The 23,265-nt window shown below is 35.4% G+C and overlaps 2 protein-coding genes across 2 annotated transcripts in view; one reads left to right on the top strand and one right to left on the bottom strand.

Annotated features, from left to right (window-relative positions):
- LOC111048957 (tubby-related protein 4) overlaps positions 1–6,773 on the bottom strand; it is a 41,930-nt gene extending 35,157 nt beyond the window's left edge. The window contains 2 exon segments of the mRNA XM_039420074.1: positions 4,182–4,346; positions 6,290–6,773. Coding sequence (XP_039276008.1) covers positions 4,182–4,346; positions 6,290–6,385 — 261 coding nt within the window. The 5' untranslated portion in view covers positions 6,386–6,773.
- Positions 6,774–7,049: 276 nt separating this feature from the next.
- On the top strand, positions 7,050–21,502 carry LOC120349881. The gene is made up of 3 exons (XM_039421217.1): positions 7,050–7,139; positions 7,615–7,698; positions 20,845–21,502. Exons 2-3 carry the CDS (start codon positions 7,620–7,622, stop codon positions 21,069–21,071), a joined length of 306 nt encoding a protein of 101 aa, XP_039277151.1. The 5' UTR covers positions 7,050–7,139; positions 7,615–7,619; the 3' UTR covers positions 21,072–21,502.
- Positions 21,503–23,265: the final 1,763 nt, after the last annotated feature.

Here is a 23,265-nt window from a genome sequence, read left to right as displayed (position 1 = left end):
AATTGAATTTGGACAATATAAAAACACACATTACCAAAATTCATCACAATACTTCTTTCATTATTTAAATGATAATATGTTATGGTACAAATCTATATATATATATAGAAGCGACATGGCATTGATTCGCTCACTCGCTCATTTATTCATAATGAACAGAACTAAAAATCTATCAGACCAAATACGTTCAAATTTGGCAGGTTTGTTCAGTTGGCCAACTAGAGGCGCACTAACAACGGATTAAAAAAAATCCATAGGTACACTCAAAATCTGCGTTTTTCCGCGTTTACCCAGCTTTTCCAAAAAATAATTGGCAAAAATTGTTTATAGTCCAGTCAATATAGACATGAAAAAGGGGTGTGCTTGCAATTTATATTGTAGTTCTGATTTTTTAATATATTATTTGGATACATGTGAGAAGTCCAGAACCAAATTCTTCATGCAAAATGTCCTTGTGCTATAAACAGAGTGGCCCAAAAACCTCCTATTTTCGGTTCATTTTCCAGTTTTCAGCTATTTCCGCCAAATCCAGTGATTGGACAGAAATATTTGCTCTCGCCTTTTTTCAAGATTATAAATTCTGAATGAAATGAGATCGTTCGGAACTCTCTATCTCCAATGAGTACTGAGTACAGAGTGGAATTTTAAGAAGAAAAAATCAGTTTTGATGATATTTAGTAGGTAATTGATTAACAATAATCCCGATTGTTACAATCTAGATGTAAAATTCAAAATCCCTCTGGGCGTAATTTTGTGCTCCACAATCTGAGACTAGGTATTCATATTAATATTCAAATATTTTTATTCAACAAATGTACAGATACATTGAATAACGTCATATAATAAAATAACAAAACACACAAAACAGTCAATTCATCACAGTCAAATATGTAAAAATTCTTCAAATGAATACAAGGGCAATCCTATCAGATATTTTTTCAGCTTGGCTCTAAAAATTGTCAACTCCTCTATGAACTTTAAATTTCGGGGCTGCATGTTAAAATATTTATTTCCCATGAAAGTTGTCTTAATTTTGAAAAATTCTAAATTATGTCTCTGTACGATTCTTCCGGATCTAGTATTATATCTATGTGAAATACTACTTCTCTTTTCTAAATCAGTGAATTTTTTTAAGTACATTATGACATCAAAAACATATTGCCCATAGATTGTCAATATGCCTAGCTGAAGAAAAATTGTTTCACCGAGTCCCTCCTTTTAAAGTTCATGATAATTCTCAGTGCTCTTTTCTGCTGAACTAATATTTTGTCCAAATTTTTTTCGATGTGCAGCCATAGATACACAGGCCGTAAGCTATATTGGAATGAATCAATGCGAAGTAAATTGCTTTCAGAGCCCACACACATTGGTCATAAGCCTAAGAGCAAACAGGCCTGGTGATATTTTCTTCAGCACATGATTGACATGCTTGTTCCAAGACAAATGTTCATCAATCACCAAACCTAGGAATTTTGTGCTAGTTAAATGCTCTAAAATGTTATCATCTAATATAATGTTTGGACTTGAAACACCTCTGCACTGCCTGGTTGAGAAAGGGACTATAACTGACTTATTGGGATTTAGGAGGAGATTTCGGTTGTTCAGAAATTTATTGATTGCTGTTAGATCCTGTGCTGATGATTTCTCCACATCCTGTACTGTATTACCCGTAAAAATAATGTTGGCATCGTCCGCATAAAGACAAACAGATGCCTGTCCTCGGGTCACCTCAGGTAAACCTTTAATGTAACATAGAAACAGTAAAGGGCCTAATATGGAACCTTGCGGGACGCCGTAATGGAGACTTTTGAGCTCAGAGCGATACTTCATTTTATAGTTGATTGAAGGGGTTACATCAATCCTCTCCAATTCCACATATTGTTCTCTTCCCTTCAAGTAGGATGAGAACCAGGACAGCTCTTTCCCCAGCACTCCCATGCCCTTGAGTGACTCTAATAAAGCATCATGATCGACACTGTCAAATGCACGTGAAAAGTACCCATCCAGAAAAGTAAAAACCTTATCACCCCTATCCACCGCATCTATAATCGACCCAACAAAATCTACTCCTGCTGTGATAGTCGATCTGTTAGATCGAAACCCATGCTGCTCTCTGTCCAGTATGTTGTTGTACCAACTAACTGGTCATACACCACCCTTTCCAATATTTTTGAAAATACTGATAAGACAGAAACTGGTCTAAAGCACTCAGGACTTTTGACATTCCCCTTCTTAAATATCGGAATGACTCTGGCTATTTTTAAAGACTTTTGGATATCAGTAAAGAGTTTATTACATGAGTCAACGGCTCAATAAGTGGGTAGAACTTTTTTTATTATCGCCATTGGAATGTCATCAGGTCCAGAAGAGAATTTACTTTCAAAAGTTATTATAATTTTTGCTAATTCATGTGATGAAATCTGTATGAATCTGAATCTAGAGGAGAAATGATTATTATTTTGTATATTAAAGTGTACTTAACAGTCTAGAGCTGTTTGGAATATTTGGTACTACAAGGCCCTTGTAAAAAAGTTATTAAAAGCATTACAGATGTTGTAGGGATCGGTTACAAGATCTCCTTCATTCAGAATACTACTAATATTAGAAAAATTAGTTGTGTTTTTGCCAACCTCAGCATCAATCATACTCCAAGTTACTTTACTTTTATTACGGCTTCTGTGATTTTTTTATCAAAAAATCTCTGTTTATTTACGTTAATAAGGTGTCTCAGAGCATTTTTCTTATTATTAATTTGAAGTTTTACATCCTCGCTCTTAGTAATTCTATATTCTCTCTCAAGTTTCACCAGTTCATCTCTTCTGTCTACAACATCAGTGCATGATACTCCTTTATGACATTTCTCATCTCTGAAGCGTTTTGGGAAATTAATATCAAAAAAGTATTTAAAAATAGAAATAAAAGTATCATATTTCTCATTTACTACCGATTGGTAAACCTCTATCCAATTACGTTCCTGTAAATCTCTTATAAGGATTTTCAAATTGCAATCATCAAACGGCTGAGTTTTCTTAAATTTTTATTGTTTGTTCTGTTGATATTCCTAATTTCAAATAGCTGACCTTCATGATCAGAAATGTGAGTAATAATACCAGACACCTTTACATTATTATCATCGATATTGGTAATACAATTGTCTATTGCAGGTTTGTTATAGGTCTATTATAGGTAGAGCGCTCTATCTCATATAAGTTACCAGGTACACCTGACAACAATGCTCCTTGTATTGTGAAAAACATCTAATTTTTAGCTTCAACCATCATCACCATCTATATTGCCCTCACGGTGATATTTTGCAAAATAATAATAATAATATCGAGTGACCTGGCTGGCTCAGGTCTGGTGTCAGAGTTTTCAGGTCGCAACTGATAAATTTCAGGGCCTCTGACATGACCTAACGACTGCTTTTTAGGCAGCCGGGACCGACGGCTTAACGTGTCCATCCGAAACACGGGAGTGGCCCGAAATAAATATCTTGCCCGGGCCGGGATTTTTTTCATTTTTTGCAAAATGATATAAGTTCATGAGATTATGTTCTATGTGAATCGCCCGTCAGATGCACTTAATTTCAGTATTTCCTAGTGGAGAGGCGCGCTTAAGGATCAAAAATTCAAACACTTATAGCTTTTGACACAATGCTCAGATCTCATCGTACTACACTTCATTCTTCTCGGCTCGTCAAGGTGGTTCAAAATCATGCGTCATAAGTCAAAATCAGGTGGAAAACACAGTTGGACCCACCATAGACCTCAAAGCCCAAATTTCAAAGAGCTATTAGACTGAAATAAGTTACAATAATTCCAATGATATCTTAACCAAGTCTCTAATTGAAAAATAACTGAATATTAAGATGTCTGCATCCCTGCGCTACATAATTCAAAGAGAACCAGTGATTGAATTGAACCTGGAAGTCTCTTTTGACTTTTTGAAGGAAACTTACAACCATTTCCAGGGTTTCGGAAGTTATTTAAAACTGAGAGTCCACAATCGTCTATGTTTATGTGTAAACATGCCCCTTAGCAATTCAAAAGAGAACAAATGCTCTAACTTGATCAATAATTGATAAATTAATTCACAATTATTGTAAAATATACCTCATTATAGAATCCATTCTTTGAAAATATTCTAAAAAAAAATCATTAACAATGAGTGAAGAAACATACTTCAGAACGATGTCCTCTTAGGTTGTAGTTGGTTCTAGACGGTGTTTCAAGATTTTTGTTGCAGTGCGATGTGGTGAAGGTGACACCAACAATGCCTCTCACATTTCCAGTAGCAAGCCAACCTTCTTGATAGTAATTGGTGCGGTTCAACTTCCATCCTTCATCCTATATTAGTAACAAGAAACTAGTTTTAAAAATAGTGCAATTATAAAACCATCATACATAGGCTATTGTAGTTTTGGAGAAAATAGTCAAATCAAAAAAGTAGAAGTTATAAGATTTTATCATTTGATATTAAATGAAATTGAAAAAGGATAATTTCGTGGATGAATAAATGAAGAGATAAAAAGTAATGCATAGTAGGTGGAAGTAATATTATAAATATAATATTTTTAATTGTATAATGGAGGGAGACAAGGAAAATTCTTTTAGAAAATACAGACTAACTACTTATGGGCTCACCCCATTGTAAAGCGGAGTGAAGTTAATGAAATAAGGAAGTATAGGAGATGATATACATTACATTACGAGTGACTAAGCGGGTTAGTTCAGTGTTCGAGGATGGTGTGTCCCTGGCCAGGATTTGACCAGACCACCATTGTACCATAGACCATTGTACTGATCAAGAAGAAAGAAAATATAAATCTAAATACAGTACCATTTTTTAAAATTGTTTACTTACATGTTTCACATGATAAATGCCGAAACATGTCGTAAGTAAACTATTAAAAAAAGGTACATGGATTTTTATTTTTTTTTCAATTAAGAGTAGCTTTAACGAAAAAAGGTAACTGATCAAGAAGCTTTGTTAATATGGGGTTGTGGACTTTGCTCTAAACATCTTGGAGTCATATCTGACTGGGAGAACACAGGTGGTGTCAGTGGGAGGAGCTGCTTCTTGTCCACTCCAATCATTATTTTAACCTAATTAATTCTTAACTGTCTTGCTCAGCTAAAAATAAAAATATAACTAATAATAAATCCAAACCCAAAAATAAAAATGTATCTTACATTATTTTCTTCATAATATCTTCCATTTTTGGTTCAATTTTCTCTTTTTTCAAATTTTCTTCTCGTTTCTCTGTTGTCTTCAATCTCAATAAAACCCTGATTGCTGTCATATAAATTTCAATGTAAAATTGTTTCATTTAAAATTACCGTAATCACTTTTACTTGAAAGATATACGGTATTTTATTTGTTATATTTTTAATTTACCTATTATATTTTTAATTACCGTACATAATTGATCTTCATATTGTCGATATGTTGCCTAATACATAATTTTGAATTAGATATTGTTTGCTATGCGACTCCTCCCCGCACACGGTCATCCAAGCGGGGAGACTATTCATATTTCATTTCTTCTATGTAAATTTTCTTGTATTTCATAGGCCTTTGAATAAAATTTGATTTGATTTAATTGCTGCCATCTTCATAAATTAGTGTTTCTGTTCTTTGACTTTTATTGTGTCAATGAAGCTATCGAACATTGAACCCACAAGTGCGGGTAATGGATGAATAAGAAGGTAGGTAGAAGGTATTGGTCAAGATTATTTTGTATTTATTAACAACAAATTTTGATCAAATTTAATTTCTTATAAAATTTTATCTGTGGCTGGCCGCTTTGGCTTGGAGTAAAAATGAGTTCTGCTATCCAGAGATTGTCAAACACCAGCATGAGTGTACCAACTTGCTTCACAGTTCTCACACGGCCGCCATTGGTTGCTCTCTAGTGCCCTACTGGTTTTGGCTACCCGCTACCCATCCTGGTGGCCCAATGTTTTTAATGTAATAAGATTCTCATAGTTGGGAAAAAACTTAGAAACCAACTTGCAGAAAAGAACTAGGGCCCAGTGTGCATTGTCAAGTGCAGTCAACATCAAATGCAGCGTTATTGAGTTACAGAAACTCAAACAAGAAAAAGAAAAGAAAATTCTTACAGTTACCATAACCTTGGAATCTAGCCCGGGTAAAGTTGATGTACTGCAAAATTAATACAGTACCTAGGTATGGTAAAAAGTAAACTTTTTTATTCACTGGCTATTATCCAGAATAGATTTTAGATTACAAAAAACATATTAAAAGTGTGTAAAATACAGAAGCTTACCTCAGGAAGTTCATCAGGTACTTTTCCCATCCATGATAAAGACAGTATTGTGCAGTCACACTTTGTATTGGTATTTCTTTCAAAATGTAAGTGCATATCCTGCTTGTTAGATGATCGCGATCAAGAGACAAACACTTTCAATAACATGTAGCTACATGAACAAAAAATCATTCTCAAATAACTCATTGAAAACGGGCTTTACCAAAAGACATTGCTGGATTTCCTAAATCAACCCCTACAGCAAGAGTGTAAGTTGACAACATATAACTTGCTTGTAATTTACTACAAAATAAAATCAATGGAAAAGTACGTATTTATAATCACTAGACTAAAAATCTATTTATGAAAAACTCCCGATCGGGCACATAAATTATTCCAAACTTGTTATAAAACAAAACATTTATTTACAGGGTTTCTGCTACAAGTTATTGATTTTGATTTGACACAGGGACGACAGGGACAGTGTCAAGACGGGTGGTGAAGTGGAGACGACAATAGCAACGACAGTGAAGAAACAAATAGAGTGCCTAGAAAGAGAAATCATATGTTGTGCAGTTGAAACTTGAACAATTATAAATTTAAGATTTATTTCAATCAACATACTATTGAATATGAAAAAAATATTTTTGTTCGAGTTTATACAATTAATATGATTGAATATATTCATTCAAGTCTACTTTTGTGCTACGTGCAATGGATCACAGAGTTTATAATTCTGACATCTCTATTATCTATCAATATCTAAGCTCAAAATAGAATGATGCAATTTTTGAATCCTTCTTTGCTTGCAAGCCTTGAGCAAGGTCAGACATAACCAATTTTTAGAATTCATACAAGAATACTTATAAATGTAAGTATTTTAAACATTTTTTTGCAATCAATTCTTTAGATCCACATTGATTTTCATTATTGTGAAAATTTTATATCATCAAACAATTCATCCTTAGTTTTAGTTAAAATTCATTTAATACTTTTGACATTGACGTTTCAGGTTATGTCTCCTATTTCATCACAATTATTACATTGCTATTTTGTATTTTCACATTTTTATTAATTTGCCATATTGTATTTAATCTAGGATAAATCTCATTTCATAATTGTGTCTTACATTGTTTTGTTAATTCTTTAAGTTTGAATTGAGTACACTCTATAAGGTTTGCTAATGTTTACATTAACGGCTTACATAATCAATTTCGTTTCAAATCGTTCAACTTCAAGCAAAATGTTAATGGATTGTTTCAGATTGTAAGTATGAAATTACGTATAGAGTTTAGAATACTCCAATACCATTACTAAACGTTCAGAAATAACCTTTTTTCCAACAGCTACCATGAGTGCTTTCCCGGATCAAGATGAAGAAGAGTCAGGTCTATTGAGAAAAATCAAGGAAAACCCTATGGTTCCTGCGGGTAAGTTAGCTAAAATACATTTTTCACAAACAATACTAGTGCGCATCTGGTGTACGTATTATTAATATTGAAAAAATTGAATGTAGCATCATTATACAATGATAACTGTACACCAACTTATTTTAAATGATATATTGAAATATCGCTATTTAAAAGCAAAAACTTAACCTCCCTAACCTAGCCTATCCTGTTACCTGAAAGATACTTGAATAATATATTTTCAATACAACATTTTAGATACTGAAGAACATAACTCGTCTTATGTGTAATTTGATATTTTGATATTTTTGATTTTAAAGATGGCTGACGAGAGTGTTGAATCAAATTGTGGTGTCTGTTTTAAAACTGTAAAAGAAAATGAAAATGCATTGAATTGTGAGGGTTTTTGCTCAAATTGGTATCACATAAAGTGCGTTAATATAGTGGTAGCTGAATATCGTAAAATAAGTGATCTCGGTGAAAAGACTGTGTGGTATTGTGTAGAGTGCAAAGACAAGGTAAGAAATATCATATCTAAGCATGCAAACCCGGTGACTGTGAATGATGGAAATTCCCATATGAACTCCAAAAGTGACGAAAACTTTATTTTAAGTGAACTTATTGACGAAATGAATAAGATTAATGTAAATTTTGCCCAGTTAAATAAGCGAGTTACACAAATTGAATCATCTCAAAGTGAGGTTAAGTGCAAACTTGCTTGTGACAAAATGACCAAAGTAAATAGTGTTCAGGACCAAATTTCAAAAATGGAAAGCACTATTATTTCAAATTTCTATGTAAAAAACCCAGAAATTTTACATCATGACAAAGATCTAATAATTTCTAGTGAAATTACTAGGCCTACTATACAGACTACGACATGCAATGACAACACAAAAGTAGATTGTGATCAACATGCATTTGATCCAAATATAAATGCAACTCAGGACAAATCAAGAAATGAATTTGATGCTTTATTGACAAATACAGCTTTATTGGCTGAGCAAAAAAATTCTGAGGTTTTTTCTAGTAGGATGGACTTATGTGACCAAATAGGTGAGAGTGAAATTTTTGAAGATTCAAATTGGAAGCAAGTGACTAAAATAAAAAAGAAAACCGGGAAAAATAATTCATTAAGCACCCAGAAAAATTCACATACCCCAGTAGAAAGAAATGAAAGACACAAATTAAATTATGCCCAGGCTGCAAAATCAAACAAAATCAAGACAAATACACATTCAAATAAAAAAGTTATAGTAGGATCAAAGGACCTGAATGAAAATACAGGGCCCACAGCTATGCTTGTAGGAGAAAAAAAGGCATGGTTCCATTTAGGGAAGATTAAAAAAGGAACAACAGAGGTAAATGTCAGAAATTTCATGTCCTCATCTTTTCCAGGTCTGAATTTCATTGTTGAAGGCTTGGAGAGTAAAAGTGATATTTACTGTAGTTTCAAGGTGGGAGTTGAATTTGAAAAAATGGAAGAAATCATGGATAGTTCAAAATGGCCAAGATTTGTCACCCTGAGGCGTTTTTTATTCAAACGCTTCCAGGGGGGAGCCCTAAAGTAGATCCCAAAATCAGGGGGAAGTTCGGGGTAAACTGGACATGGAGCAAAAAATAATATTTCTGAATGTTCAGTGCCTCAGAACAAAAATGGATGTCCTTGAATTTTTCATAGAGGACATTGAACCTAGCATCCTGTGTGTGTCTGAGCACTGGCTGAGAAAAGAGGAAGCTGAGTACTATAGCAATGTGGGGGAACTTGATTTGGCATGCATCTACTCAAGGTGCTTTCATAGAAATGGTGGTGCAGCAATTTTCTTAAAGAAATCCGTCAAGTTTGAGCAGATAGATGTTCAAGATTACTGTGAGGAACTCACAATGGAGCTTGTAGCAGTTAGACTGTCGGAAAATTCCATCATTGTGGTCTCCATTTATCGGTCTCCAGATGGCGATTTTGAGCAGTTCATAGGGCGTCTGGATGATCTGCTGAATGTTTTGACAGGGCAGCATGGTTCAAGAGTGATGATTGGGGGAGATTTTAACATTCATCTGGAGGTTCCATCTAGAGAGAGAAATGATTTCTCTAACCTGCTACGAGGACATGGACTTTTGTTGCTAACCACCTTCCAACAAGAGAAACTGCATGCTTGGACACAGTAGCCACAGACTTGGAATCATGGGAGTATAGAGTTGAAGTCATTGACCCCATGGTATCCGATCACTGTGCAGTTGTTTTGACTATGAAACAAGATACTGGAGATGAGCCCCCACAAACCTGGCACTCAAATTACAGTTTCAGCAGCAGTAGTGTTAGAGATGAACTTATACCTTGTTTCTGCAGCAGGTTGAGCGAGATAAATTGGAATGAGGTTATCAGACTGGTCAAGCCTGAATATGCATTTGATATGCTTATTGCTGGGTACATGAGCATTTTTGACTTGGTTTTTCCAAAGGTGATAAGAAAGGTGCCAAGGTGTACAAGCAGGGTTCCATCACACTCAAAGGATAGATCTTGGTTCACTGAAGATCTTGCCAGACAGAAGAACTTGGTGATACTCCTACATCACTTGTACAAATCAGCAGTGTCCCCAGAGGAGAAAATGGTAAAGCATAGGCTCTATGTGGGACAAAACAAAATCTTCAGAGAAATGGTTAGGCAGGCAAAGAAAGTATACACTGCTAATACCATTGAATCGGCTCCAAATAGCTGTAAAGCAGCGTGGGAGGCCATAAACAAACATCGCCCCAAAAAGCCCAAAGTTAAATCAAACATCAGTCCAGACAATTTCAATGATTACTTTGTGAATGCTATTGAGGATGTTTTGAAGAATCTAGATGAAGCTGACATGGACCCTGTGGAGAATGTTACAAATACAGTTCATAAGATGGATGTATGGAGAAGTATCAATGCGGATAGAGTCAGAAACATTGTCAGTGGCTTGAAAAACTCCAAAACACAGGATATATTTGGCCTATCCACTTCTGTCTTGAAAGAGACCATTGAACATGTAGCAGAACCAATGGCTACAGCAGTTAACCACTGTTTGAGGTTGGGAGTATTCCCAGACACACTGAAGCTGGCAAGAACACTACCAATTCACAAGAAGGGAAATACAGAGATTCCATCCAATTTCAGGCCTATTTCAATAGTGCCAATAATGTCAAAAGTGATTGAAACTGAGATGAAGCTGCAACTTACCAACTTTTTTGTGAAGAACAACCTTCTGTCCCAGTCTCAGCATGGCTTCAGAAATGGTCGCTCAACAGCAAGCGCTCTACTGTCATTATCTAAAAAGATACAGGATGCTTTTGAGAGTGGTGATTCACTTGCGCTTACTTTATGCGACCTGAGCAAAGCTTTCGATTGTGTGCCTCATGGCATACTGATTAGGAAGCTCAACAAGTATGGTGTTCAGGGTACAGTTCTAAGCACAATCAAGTGCTACTTGGAAAACAGAAGACAAGTGGTCTCACTGGAAGGAGCATCATCAAGTATTAGAAATATGAAGCATGGTGTGCCACAAGGCTCTGTATTGGGCCCCCTGCTCTTCATACTCCTCATGAATGACTTCCCAGACAGCCAGGGGTCCATCCTCTTTGCGGACGACACCACACTGATAGCTAGAGGACAAACAACAGAGGAGGCAGCAGAAAGGTCAGTGGAACAACTAAATGCAGCAAAGTCCTGGTTTACTGCAAACAGGATGAAGTTAAATGAGGAGAAAACTAACCTTCTGGTATGTTCCCTCAAGAGGACTGCAGTGGAGTCTGATCCTGTGAAGCTGCTGGGTTTTTGGGTTGACAACAAGTTGAGGTGGAGTCAACATGTGGCTGAGGTCTGCAAAAGACTTTCCAGGGTTATATTCCTTATAAGAAAACTGAGACACATTGTCTCCAGGGATTACCTGGTCTCAGCTTATCACTCCCTTTTTCATAGTCACATCTTGTATGGAATCCTCCTGTGGGGACACGCGCCTTATTGCCATGATGTGCTGCTCCTGCAGAAGAAAGCAATCAGGGCCATTACTTTTGCGGACTACAGGGAGCACTGCAGGCCACTCTTCAAGGAGCTGAAGATACTCACCATCCACAGCCAAAACATCCTGTCCTCCTTGATGTATGTCAGAGACAACCTGCAGCAGCTGTCAACAAGAAATCAGATACACAGCTACAATACACGCCATGCAACTGACCTGGATGTTCCCCGATGTCGGTTGGCTGCTACTCAGAGAGGCTTCCCATCAGCTGCCTTGGGCTTCTACAATGGACTCCCAACTGAAGTAAAAAGTGCATCACGTGCAAGATTCAGCGCTCTCGTCAGGCAAAAGTTGATTGATAGAGCAATTTACTCGTTGGCAGAATTAGCTAATGAGCCTTTATTTTAATGACACAGTCTGTCTGGTAAACCCGGTCAAGGACGACGACAACAAGTATCAAGTATTAAGTAAGTATGATGTACTGTAATTTATCATTTTAATATCACATGGAGCATGGAACAATTTCAAGTGTATAATGACTGTAATGGATCATTCCAATATCGATAATGCCTACACCAGGTACGGAAGTGTACACAAGTATAGAATAAAAGTATAAAATTTATAAAAAGTGTTCAAATAACAATTTTCTATTTGTTTACACTATTTAATAACAATTCTATACTTGTATATAATATTTAATATTGATGACTAATGCTTTAATATAGGTGGATTACTGTTGCCAATAACTTGAAAGTAGGCCTATTAGAAAGATAAGATAAATTTAATTTGTTGGGAAAATATTATGATAATCACCAGTTTGAGGAATAATAATAATTAGTCATTCAACTCTTCATTTGGCAGTTTATCCTATGGGATACATCACTTTTATTAGCTATTTTTAAATTTCAAAAATTTTTGAGCTTCCATTTAGTTTTCAACCTTGAATCCATATTAAATTACTACTCACAACAATACAGTGTAGCCACAGAGCAACCAATAAACGCATGTATGTTTATGATGATTAATGCCAGTATTTGAAGTGGGCGGTAATGAAGCTCATAGTTCAGTATTAGATAAATCTGAAAACTCTATACAGTTGTAATGGATGAGGAATTTAAATAATTATGCTAATGATATAGATGAAGACAAATGCTGCTTTCTAACAGATATGCTTCATAAAACCATAGACTATGTAGGTGTCAAAACAAATTAGGAGTATTAATAACAATTTTAATATAGAGTGATTATAAAAGGACTTTACAACTTCGAAAGCACATAAATATTTATTGAAATTACTTACAGAATTGAGTAAGGTGTCATTTTGTTACAAAACACTTCAAGTTTAAATTGTAAGTGTTATTTTGGTTTGATGTGACAGCCGTTGATAATGCGACATACATCCCACCGATAATCGATTTCTTGTACCAGCATATCAGGTGTATCAGATAATCTTGTACTCGTACCAGCATATCAGACGTAACTTGTGCAACTGCAACGATCTAAATGTGATCCGATTTCGGAGGTGATTAAGATTGTCTGGTAGAGGCGGAACATAAACCTTATCCTTAATGAAACCTCACAGGAAGAAATCCATCGATGTTAAATCCGGTGAGTGAGGTGGTGATGCAATTGGCCCTGCATGGTAAATCCAGCGAAGGTGAGAGTTGATTGTCTAGAAAATCCCGATCTTTTTCGTGAAAAAGAGCTGGTGCACCGTCATGCTGAAAGTAAAAGGGCACTTGTTCATCTTGTTTAGCATGACGGTGCACCACCTCATTTCCACGGAGAAATTTCGGATTTTCTAGGCATTAGAAAATTAGCTGGTACGAGTGTGGAAAGAAATCGATTATTGGTGGTATGTATGTTGCATTACCAATGGCTGTCACATCGAACCAAAATAACACCCACGCCTTAAATTTTAAGTGTTTTGTAACAAAATGACACCTTCCTCAATTCTGTAAGTAATTTCAATAAATATTTATGTGCTTTCAAAGTTGTAAAGTCCTTTTATAATCACCCTGTATTTTTGACCTATATAAACTCTTGGGGAACGTTACCGTCCATAATAATGTTATTTAATAAACTAAATAAGTAATTATATTAGTGTTCTCAATGATTAAATCATAATATTCGAAAGGCTCGTCAATAGAAATGAATTATTCGCCGACAGTTGTGATTTCATTTTGATTTGTGTAATAATTGTTCAATTTGAATTGATTATAACTCAGAATATTTAAAAAATGGTTTCTTTATTGGTAAGAAACAAAAAATATTCAAAAACTATAGGGAAATCAAAATAAGATAATACAGTTAGGACAAGTTGAAAATTTATGTAATTGCAAAATAAAATGCCGAAGAGTATGTCAAGCTTTGACAACCCAAAACAGGTTTCAATAAAAAATACAAAGTTCAAACATAGAAGAAATTAAAACTACAATATGAATATAATATGAAAATTTTATAGATAATATATAATTTAGACGATTATAGATATAGAATATAGTACTGTATCTACAGTGAAGAAAATTATAAACTATTTCAAGAAGACAAGAATTGTATATAAAGAGGAAAAATAAAACGCATTTTGTTATTGAGAGGTTATCTTCTCAAGAGAGCGATGTAGATAAATATGTAATCGAATACAATAGATGAGCTAAATTATATGATTGAGGTTTTTGAGACTAATAGTTGACCGATTCCTACACCTGCGCACGACCACTTTTACTTATCCATAAAAAAATTACAATATGTCCACATTTCAAGTTGAGAAGGCGCTGCACTCTATTGGTTGATTGTTACCCTAGTCTGTTGTGCTGAAGGGAACATGAAATACCTCATTTAATATTGAAGCTAGTCGAGAAACATGGGAATCAATTGAAGATGACTGGAAGAGACTGCGGAAAGACTTGGAAAGCGGGTGGCTTCATGGTCGCTCTGATACGTTAGGATTCATGCACCTGTTACTCCCGTTGGATGGGTGACCACTTCAAGAGCAAACTCAGCTAAAATATATCATTCTTGAGTTTGCAAATCGCTTTCCGGTTGAGAATCAGCTGACAATTTTTTTTCATCAGCTCTATGTCCACTTATCTCTCATCATCATCCTTCCCATTACTCACGCACAAACCTAGAGTTCATGTGGATATCAACGTGGAAAAAATCACCAGCTCACATGAGAAAGCAATGTTATGCTTATTTAACCTAGAAGCCAGCGTTTGCAATTTTATCTGCTCTCTAAGACCTATAACAGAAAACTCAAAAATTTTATTTTTCAACCAATACAAATGCCATATTATGTAACACCAATACAAATGGAACCTGTTTTGCACCCTCTCAATATCATTGACTGCACCAACCAACTGAACAATATTGCATCCCACTTTGCATGAAAACACTGCACACTTCAATGACAGGAGTGTAAACATTGAAACTCTTTCACTACCTGCATACATATCCCTGGAGTCTGGATGAAATGTTCCTCTTTGATGATTGTCGATCAAATATGACATCCAGGTTTCTAGTCTCACATACTGTACTGCCAATTTGAAAACTGAATATCTGTCATCAATGACAGATAACATATACTCGTATTAAGGTGTTCCTTAACGAATAACCCGATTCATAACAGATTATTCATTTGGAAGAAGTGCTTCACTCCAACAAATTACTCAGACTCGACAAAAGTGCAGCTTAAATATTTAATATTCATTATAATTATCCCATATGCGGTCAAGCTTCAATGCTTTGCATAAAATGCCTGATTCCATCAGAAATATTCAGTTCATACTAGTAGTTCTGTGAACAGTAGACCTCGCGCAGTTATAAACCACAGCCTCCTCTAACACTGTCTATCAGAGTAAATTGCAAATAGATCATCACCGATAGAAAAGTTTGTACCTAATGTATTATCATTGATCCCCTCTTCATCACCAGGGTTCAAAATACTTGTGGAGAGTTGCCTTGTAAAATAAATAAATAAAATAACTAGTGACTCCCTGGGTTGGAGAACTTGCTCAAAAACTGTTTTATTGTAATCTTTGAAACCCGCAACTTTTAATTATACAGAGTTGATGAAAATTATGAAAACAGCTAAATATTTTTCATACAAGAATCATTGACAGTTTGTTTCATTGAGGATTCTATTTGTAATGAAAAATATAACTCTGTTGTTTCAACATCTTTGACCCTTATATTAATCCAAATTCATTTTTTTAAATGGTGGTCATGTGATACGGTGCATGACTTCGATACAGAGATCCAAGGGAAAATAAATACTCTTTAATGTTTCTTTCCATTACGAACTACTCGTTAGTGTGAAAACGACTAATGGCTGAGTTGGTGTATAGACAGTGCTAATCATCTGTTGTAAACAACTACTATCATCCGTTATCAAAAGTTGACCAAGTTGAAAGCAGACAAGGGTTGGGAGGAAATACTATGTTACTTTGAGTTATCAATTATTGCATGCGTCATTGTAATAATTGATAATCCACTCGACAGCTGATTTATGATGGAAAACTCTATAGTGTGACTTTTACAGTAATATTGGCGTATGAAGGAGGCTCCTTTTCCGTTTATCCTTAAATGCGAAATTTCAAAAAACCTTATATAGGGTGTCCCACCAAGGTTGTAACAGCCGTTGACCATAGATTCTACTCGACATTTCTGACAAAAAATGTTTAGTAAACTTTTCTCCTTTCGACCTTAGTTTTCGAGATATATAGATTTTGCGATATTTTCAGAATATGCCTACTTCCAGTCATTAAATATTCAATAACTCGAAAACTACTGGTCGAATTTCAATTTCAAGGGTATTGTTGGAAAGAGAAAAACATTTTTAACATTTGTTGTTAGATATTTTTTAGTTTTTTTATTAGTGCTTAAACTTGAAAAAATGTTATTCTTCAAATTCAAAGTCAAATTTCAAACAGTTTTTTCTCGATTTTTCTCCGGGTAATTATAATAGTTTCAATATTTCAAAAACTTCTCCATTTCATAAGCTTTCGAATGAGTATAAATTCGAAAAGGTAAGTTCCATGATAAAGTGTCACAACTACTAATATCTGGGATGAACACCTTCAAAATGAGGAAATTCACAAACAGCATGAATCAAGTGATGATCCTAAAGGGTGAAATCACCTGATTATTGCATTATTTTCTGTAGTTCATAGCCTAAATCCTATATAAATATTAATCATACAATTTTACAACATCCAACAAAATTTATTCATAGAATAATAATCCAAAATAGATGAATGAAAGAATTAAAAAAAAACTGATGGCAATCATTCAGATGGTAATCAAGATACATATGCTCACTGCTTACAGGAATTCAAAATAGCCTCCATTTCTTTTTATGCAACTTCTGCTGCCGTTTATCAAGCTTTGAGTTGCCCGTCTCATTTCGTTGGGCCGTTTCTTCGTTACTTTAAACGTCAATCGAATTCTGAGAATCAGTTTCCCCCTGGTCTCTACAGGTTTTCTGTAAACTTTACTTTTACAACCCCGAAAAGTAGAAGTCTATTGGAGTAAGATCAGGTGAGCGTGGTGGCCAACTTACGGGTCCACCTCGGCCAATCCACCGCCCAGCATAATTGTTATCAAGCCACCCACGGACGTTTCTAGCATAATGAGGGAGGCAGCCATCCAACTGGAGCCACATATTCTGCCTCAAATTGAGAGGTACGTCTTCCATCAATTCGTGAAGCTCATTGACCAGAAAGTCCATAAAAACTTCACCATTTATTCTTGCAGGGAAAATGAAAGGTCCATGTATGTGTATTGTGGAAATTGAAATTGAAATTGAAATTATATTTATTCTTCTTCTTAAGAAATACTAACAATACAGAATATACATAAACAAAACTTGAAGAAGGTTCCTCACATGGGCAAAGCCTGTGTGCGAGGAAGAATTTACAGCACCAGTTCTTGTGAATGTACTTTTATCAGTGATCTGTCCATAAAATGTTTGAAACACAATCTTGTGCTAAGATCCAACGGCAAAACTGCATCCTTGAGACAGTATCAGGTTCATTGAACTCTTGAGTTATTGCTCTTCAATATTCTTTGAACTATCATTTTTGAAACATCCTACATCCCAGCCGCCCACCGGATGCTGGATCGAAGATTATGCTCGAAATACTTTAGAATAAGATTCTCAAAAGCTTCAGAAATTAAGACGGGCCTCTCGTACCTTGAAACTGGTCCTAGACCCTCACCATCTTGACATCTGTCAATCTTAAAGACGTGTTATGAGATGTGTGTTTTCGGTCAGGAAAACGTCTCCTGTATACTCTCTCTGCCTCTCTTGAATTGCATCCACACTCTCCATACACCAATAACATGTTCAAGTACTCAATCAAGGTAAATTTCATGATAATGAACGCGAACACTTCTCTACTAGCCAAGTTGATACATATCATGCCAATTAACTGGAAAGCACACTGAAAACTATACTGAAAATAGGCTGAAACATACACTTCTTGTTATTTTATTCACGATTTATGGTACAGGAAATAATGCAAATTATTGAAAAAGTTATATCATTGTGGAATGTTAAAATGTTGATTAGAACTTGTGAATATTGTCAGAGAGAAATCAGGTGATTTCACCCTTAGGATCACCACTTGATGCATTCTGTTTTGTGAATTTCCTCATTTTGGAGGTGTTCATTCCAGTTATTAGCAGTTTTGAACACTTTATCATGGAACTTACCTCTTCGAATTTATACTCATTCGAAAGCTTATGAAATTGAAAAGTTTTTGGAATATTGAAACTACTATGATTACCCGGAGAAAAATCTGTTAGAAATTTGACCTTGAATTTGAAGATTGGCATTTTCTCAGGTTTAAGCCCTAATAAAAAACTGCAAAATATCTGAAAAAGGTTATTCTTGTCGAGTTTTTGTAAAACCAACGGTTTCTGAGTTACTTAAGAAACAAAATTTTAAATTCCCGCCATTTTGTTTTATGAATTTCAAAAATTATCATAATTTTTTCTAGCTTTGTCTAGTTGCTATAAATTTCAATTTTGCAAAGTTTCAATTTTGTATGTCTAACCATTATTCAGGAAAAAAATAAGTGAAAAAAGCAAAATGGCCACTGTGTGAGTAACTGAAGACTTCCGGACAATTTAAAGATGATATTTAGATATGTTTTTTACCCAGGAACAATGCCCTAGAGTATTGGTAGTGAGTTCGTAAACACCCTGTACAGTATATATCATCGTTCAATTCAAAAAGGAAAATACCTGTCGAATTTCATGTCTATTGCCGCGTTTTTTGCCGTCAATGAGGAACATAAATATAAACACACATTATATAATTTGTACTATAGTGAGGTCCACGTTATAATGACAGTATTTGATCAACTTTGGTTTTGCTATCCTTGTCTATCATTCGACAAAGCCGGTGGTACTATCCTTTTCTAGGTCCACAACGATGCCAATTATGTTTTTGACAATGTAGAAATATAATTAATTAATGAAGAGAATCGGCATCGCTATTCTTCTATCTTCATCCACTGCCATTATAACGTGGACCTCACTATAGGTATATTCTTTGAGAGTTAAATAACAGTCCACCTGATTCTTTATGGATTATCGTTGAGGAAGCTATTACAAGTTGTCCTTATAAGTCCATCTGTGCGAAATTATATGAGATGTTCTTTTGCTCAGGTTTCATTTTTCTATATTCTCATTAATATCTTCCTTTTTTAATATAATTATCTATATTTAAGTTTAGCTCCTTTTTCTGTTTCTTTGTTTATTTTTATGTTATTGAAGATAGTAGTTAGCTCCTTCTTTATCTTAGTTGTATAATATAAAATCTTAAATTAAAATTAAATCATCTTCTATTGTGATGGTATTATCTATATTCGATCATCTTGTATAGGCTGCTCATAGTTTTGACAATTTTTTTAATGCATGAAAAAGATGAAAATGGAGCTAACTACTATCTTTAATGACATAAAAAATAAACAGAAAAAGGAGCTAAACATAAATATAGAGATATTAAAAATGGTATGAAAAAATATGAATAAAGATATAAAAAAACATCTCATATAATTTCGCACAGATGATCTTATTAGGACAACTCTTAATAACTTCCTCAACGACAGTCCATAAGAATAAGGTGGACTGTTATTTAACTCTCAAAGAATATACCTAGTCTATTTATATAAAAAAATGAATGTCTGTTTGTTCCCTATAGATTCGAAAACTACTTGACAGAACGGCATGAAACTTTGGGAATATGTTGTGTGAATATTGGGGATGGTTTCTGACCAGACATTTTAATAGGGGGGCTAATAATAAATATTTATTAATCCATTTTATAGACCTATGTTTTCGAAATTGTTCGGCCGAGCGGCTACAGAAGAACGGAAAGATGATAATGATTCAAGATCGTGTGTGATAATATGATTTAGCATCTAAAGTTACTAGCAGTATTAAACAGGTTTTGAATTGATTGAGAAGAAAATGTTTTCGGAATAATAAATGCTGCATGACTTCCAACATAAGAAGTCCGTATTGAGATTTAAATAAAAATATTGATGAAATTATTGATAAAAATATTGATGAAATTCATGATTCACCAAATAAAGTCAAGTGTGACATGAGATACATTGACTTTTTGGCGGTACGAAGTTCGCCGGAAAAGCTAGTACAGAATATTGGATCCATATTGCTTGATACATTGAATACATAAATAAATACATCCATAAATAGAAATCTTAAACCTCACTTCACTCGGTCAATTATATTATTTTCCAATGGATACTATTTTATTGCTTGTGTTTCAGTTGTGAATTAAATTCTTGTATTTCAATAAATTGTATGATGTATTTTTCTGATGTGTCCTCATTCGGCATAAACGTGCACAGATGACTTCTTGTAACTTTGCGATTCATTTCAAACTGGATCCAAGTTGTCTTCTGTCACCGAGGCCGAGGCTATAGCTAATCTGTTTTTCTGAATTACAAAGTAAGGAAGGAGCATGAATGACAATATGGAGTTTATGTTATGTAACACCATATTATTCTCATCCAAGCTCCTCCCTTTTGTGAATTAATGTGCAATTTTTTGATGTTAAGATCTCGTCTCTTGAAAATGTATCTAAAATCGGGTCATTATTTTCAGAAACCATGTAAATAACATAGTTAATAATACTTTTAATGTTTTACAGGTTTGCTGGCTGGAGTTGGGCTGTTGACATATGCTTTCCGTGATTTCAAGAATTCCAAAGGAAAGATGTCACCTTCAGTGTACATCATGCAGTACAGAGTTATTATCCAGTCGACGGTGATTGGGTTCATCTCCATCGGTATGCTGTACAATATGGGAAAAACATTGATGGAGATGAGTGAAAGGAGGAACACGCTACCAGATACGAAGAGTAAAAGTAAAGATTAGTTTTGGATCTCATTGAACTGTTCTCCATCATTATTCTCTCAATTAATGTTAGTAGAAGAGTTGATACCGGATAATTCCAATAGTCTATTATGTAAATGTGTATATTTTCATTCAAGAATAACTGTCAGTATTTATTACAAAAGTTAGGTTATTTGATCCTAACTTAATTGGTTAATGTATCATACTCATAATTTTGCGCAAATTAAGTTATTTTTAAGTTTGAAGTGCTCATTTGTACAGCTCATTCTTTCGAGGTTTCCTGTCATTTTACACTTTGAATAATAATTTATTGTTGTAAATTCTCAATGAATAATCATTGTGTAAATAAGTGTTTATTTATTTATTACAAACATTGTTTATAAACAAAAAATGATTTATTCATAAATATATTTTAAATAAAAAACTGAAAAGTTGAGTTATCTAAACGTGAATCTTTGATTTGATTATTCCAGATTCGTATCTTATCTGTTTTATTTTGGGCATCTCTATCTAATAGATTTGATTATAGAAAAATGATATCAAGTGCTCCAACCTCAGTCTTTATTTATTGAATTGCGAAATGAAATTTTGAATATTCTTTCAAATAAATTGATAAGTTTATGGTGGTGATGCTCAATCTAAAGTTGCAATTCCTTGTAGTCTTATAGCGCAGCTGGCATGTCGAGCTATAAGCAGGCAGCTTGAGACGCGTCGTTACAGCCGTCGCGGCTATAAGCAGGCTGCTTGAGACTCGTCGTTACAACCGTCGCGGCTTTAAGCAGGCAGCTTGAGACGCGTCGTTACAGCCGTCGCGGCTATAAGCAGGCAGCTTGAGACGCGTCGTTACAGCCGTCGCGGCTATAAGCAGGCAGCTTGAGACGCGTCGTTACAGCCGTCGCGGCTATAAGCAGGCTGCTTGAGACTCGTCGTTACAGCCGTCGCGGCTTAAGCAGGCAGCTTGAGACGCGTCGTTACAGCCGTCGCGGCTATAAGCAGGCAGCTTAAGACGCGTCGTTACAGCCGTCGCGGCTATAAGCAGGCTGCTTGAGACTCGTCGTTACAACCGTCGCGGCTTTAAGCAGGCAGCTTGAGACGCGTCGTTACAGCCGTCGCGGCTATAAGCAGGCAGCTTGAGACGCGTCGTTACAGCCGTCGCGGCTATAAGCAGGCAGCTTGAGACGCGTCGTTACAGCCGTCGCGGCTATAAGCAGGCTGCTTGAGACTCGTCGTTACAGCCGTCGCGGCTTTAAGCAGGCAGCTTGAGACGCGTCGTTACAGCCGTCGCGGCTATAAGCAGGCAGCTTGAGACGCGTCGTTACAGCCGTCGCGGCTATAAGCAGGCAGCTTGAGACGCGTCGTTACAGCCGTCGCGGCTATAAGCAGGCAACTTGAGACGCGTCGTTACAGCCGTCGCGGCTATAAGCAGGCAGCTTGAGACGCGTCGTTACAGCCGTCACGGCTTTAAGCAGGCAGCTTGAGACGCGTCGTTACAGCCGTCACGGGTAGAGCACATAACCTATAAATTGATTAGATTTGTTGTGTTGACTCATTGGTTTGTTATGTTGTATGAACGTTATGGTGGCAGATGAATTGGAATTGTTGGCTACTATATTGCTGTTGAAATTCATTACAACTGAATCATCGAATCCAATGGTTATAGGTCATAGGTTATGTGCTCTAGCCGAGACGGCTCTAACCACGCGTCTCAAAACGCCTGCTTATAGCCACATCTCTCGAAACGCCTCTAATTTCACTTTTACAAATATACTCTTAGGGTTTCATCTATGAATGATTCTTAGATCTCGAGCTAGCTGAGTCCATTTAGTTGCAGGAAATTTCAGGATAACATTGGAAGTGCATGAAAAGAATATCATTACAAAACGCAAATCAGCTGGATTCTCAATTGCATGCAATTAATAACTCAATGCAACTTTTATCGGCTTTCTACCGCTTTAATTTGAACAACTGACAGATTCTAAATGAAAGGCTGAAAAGACATAACTTCACTAATCATGGGTTGCATCTAAATCGATCTGGCAAAGTAATCTTCTGTAATAGATTGGCAGAGCTGATTGAAAGCCGTTTGCAATCCTCTGGTTTAAAAACAGTCAAAAAAACAAATAACGATTTTTTAGTAAATTGGCTCAAAACAGGGAAAGGGAAATAGCTACAAATGCTAGAGATAGAGTAGCACAAGATGGTAAGGTTTTTAGTA

This window comes from Nilaparvata lugens, chromosome 2 (assembly GCF_014356525.2).
Source record: "Nilaparvata lugens isolate BPH chromosome 2, ASM1435652v1, whole genome shotgun sequence".
In the NCBI taxonomy this organism is placed as follows: domain Eukaryota; kingdom Metazoa; phylum Arthropoda; class Insecta; order Hemiptera; family Delphacidae; genus Nilaparvata; species Nilaparvata lugens.
This window is presented reverse-complemented; position numbering and strand designations above follow the sequence as displayed.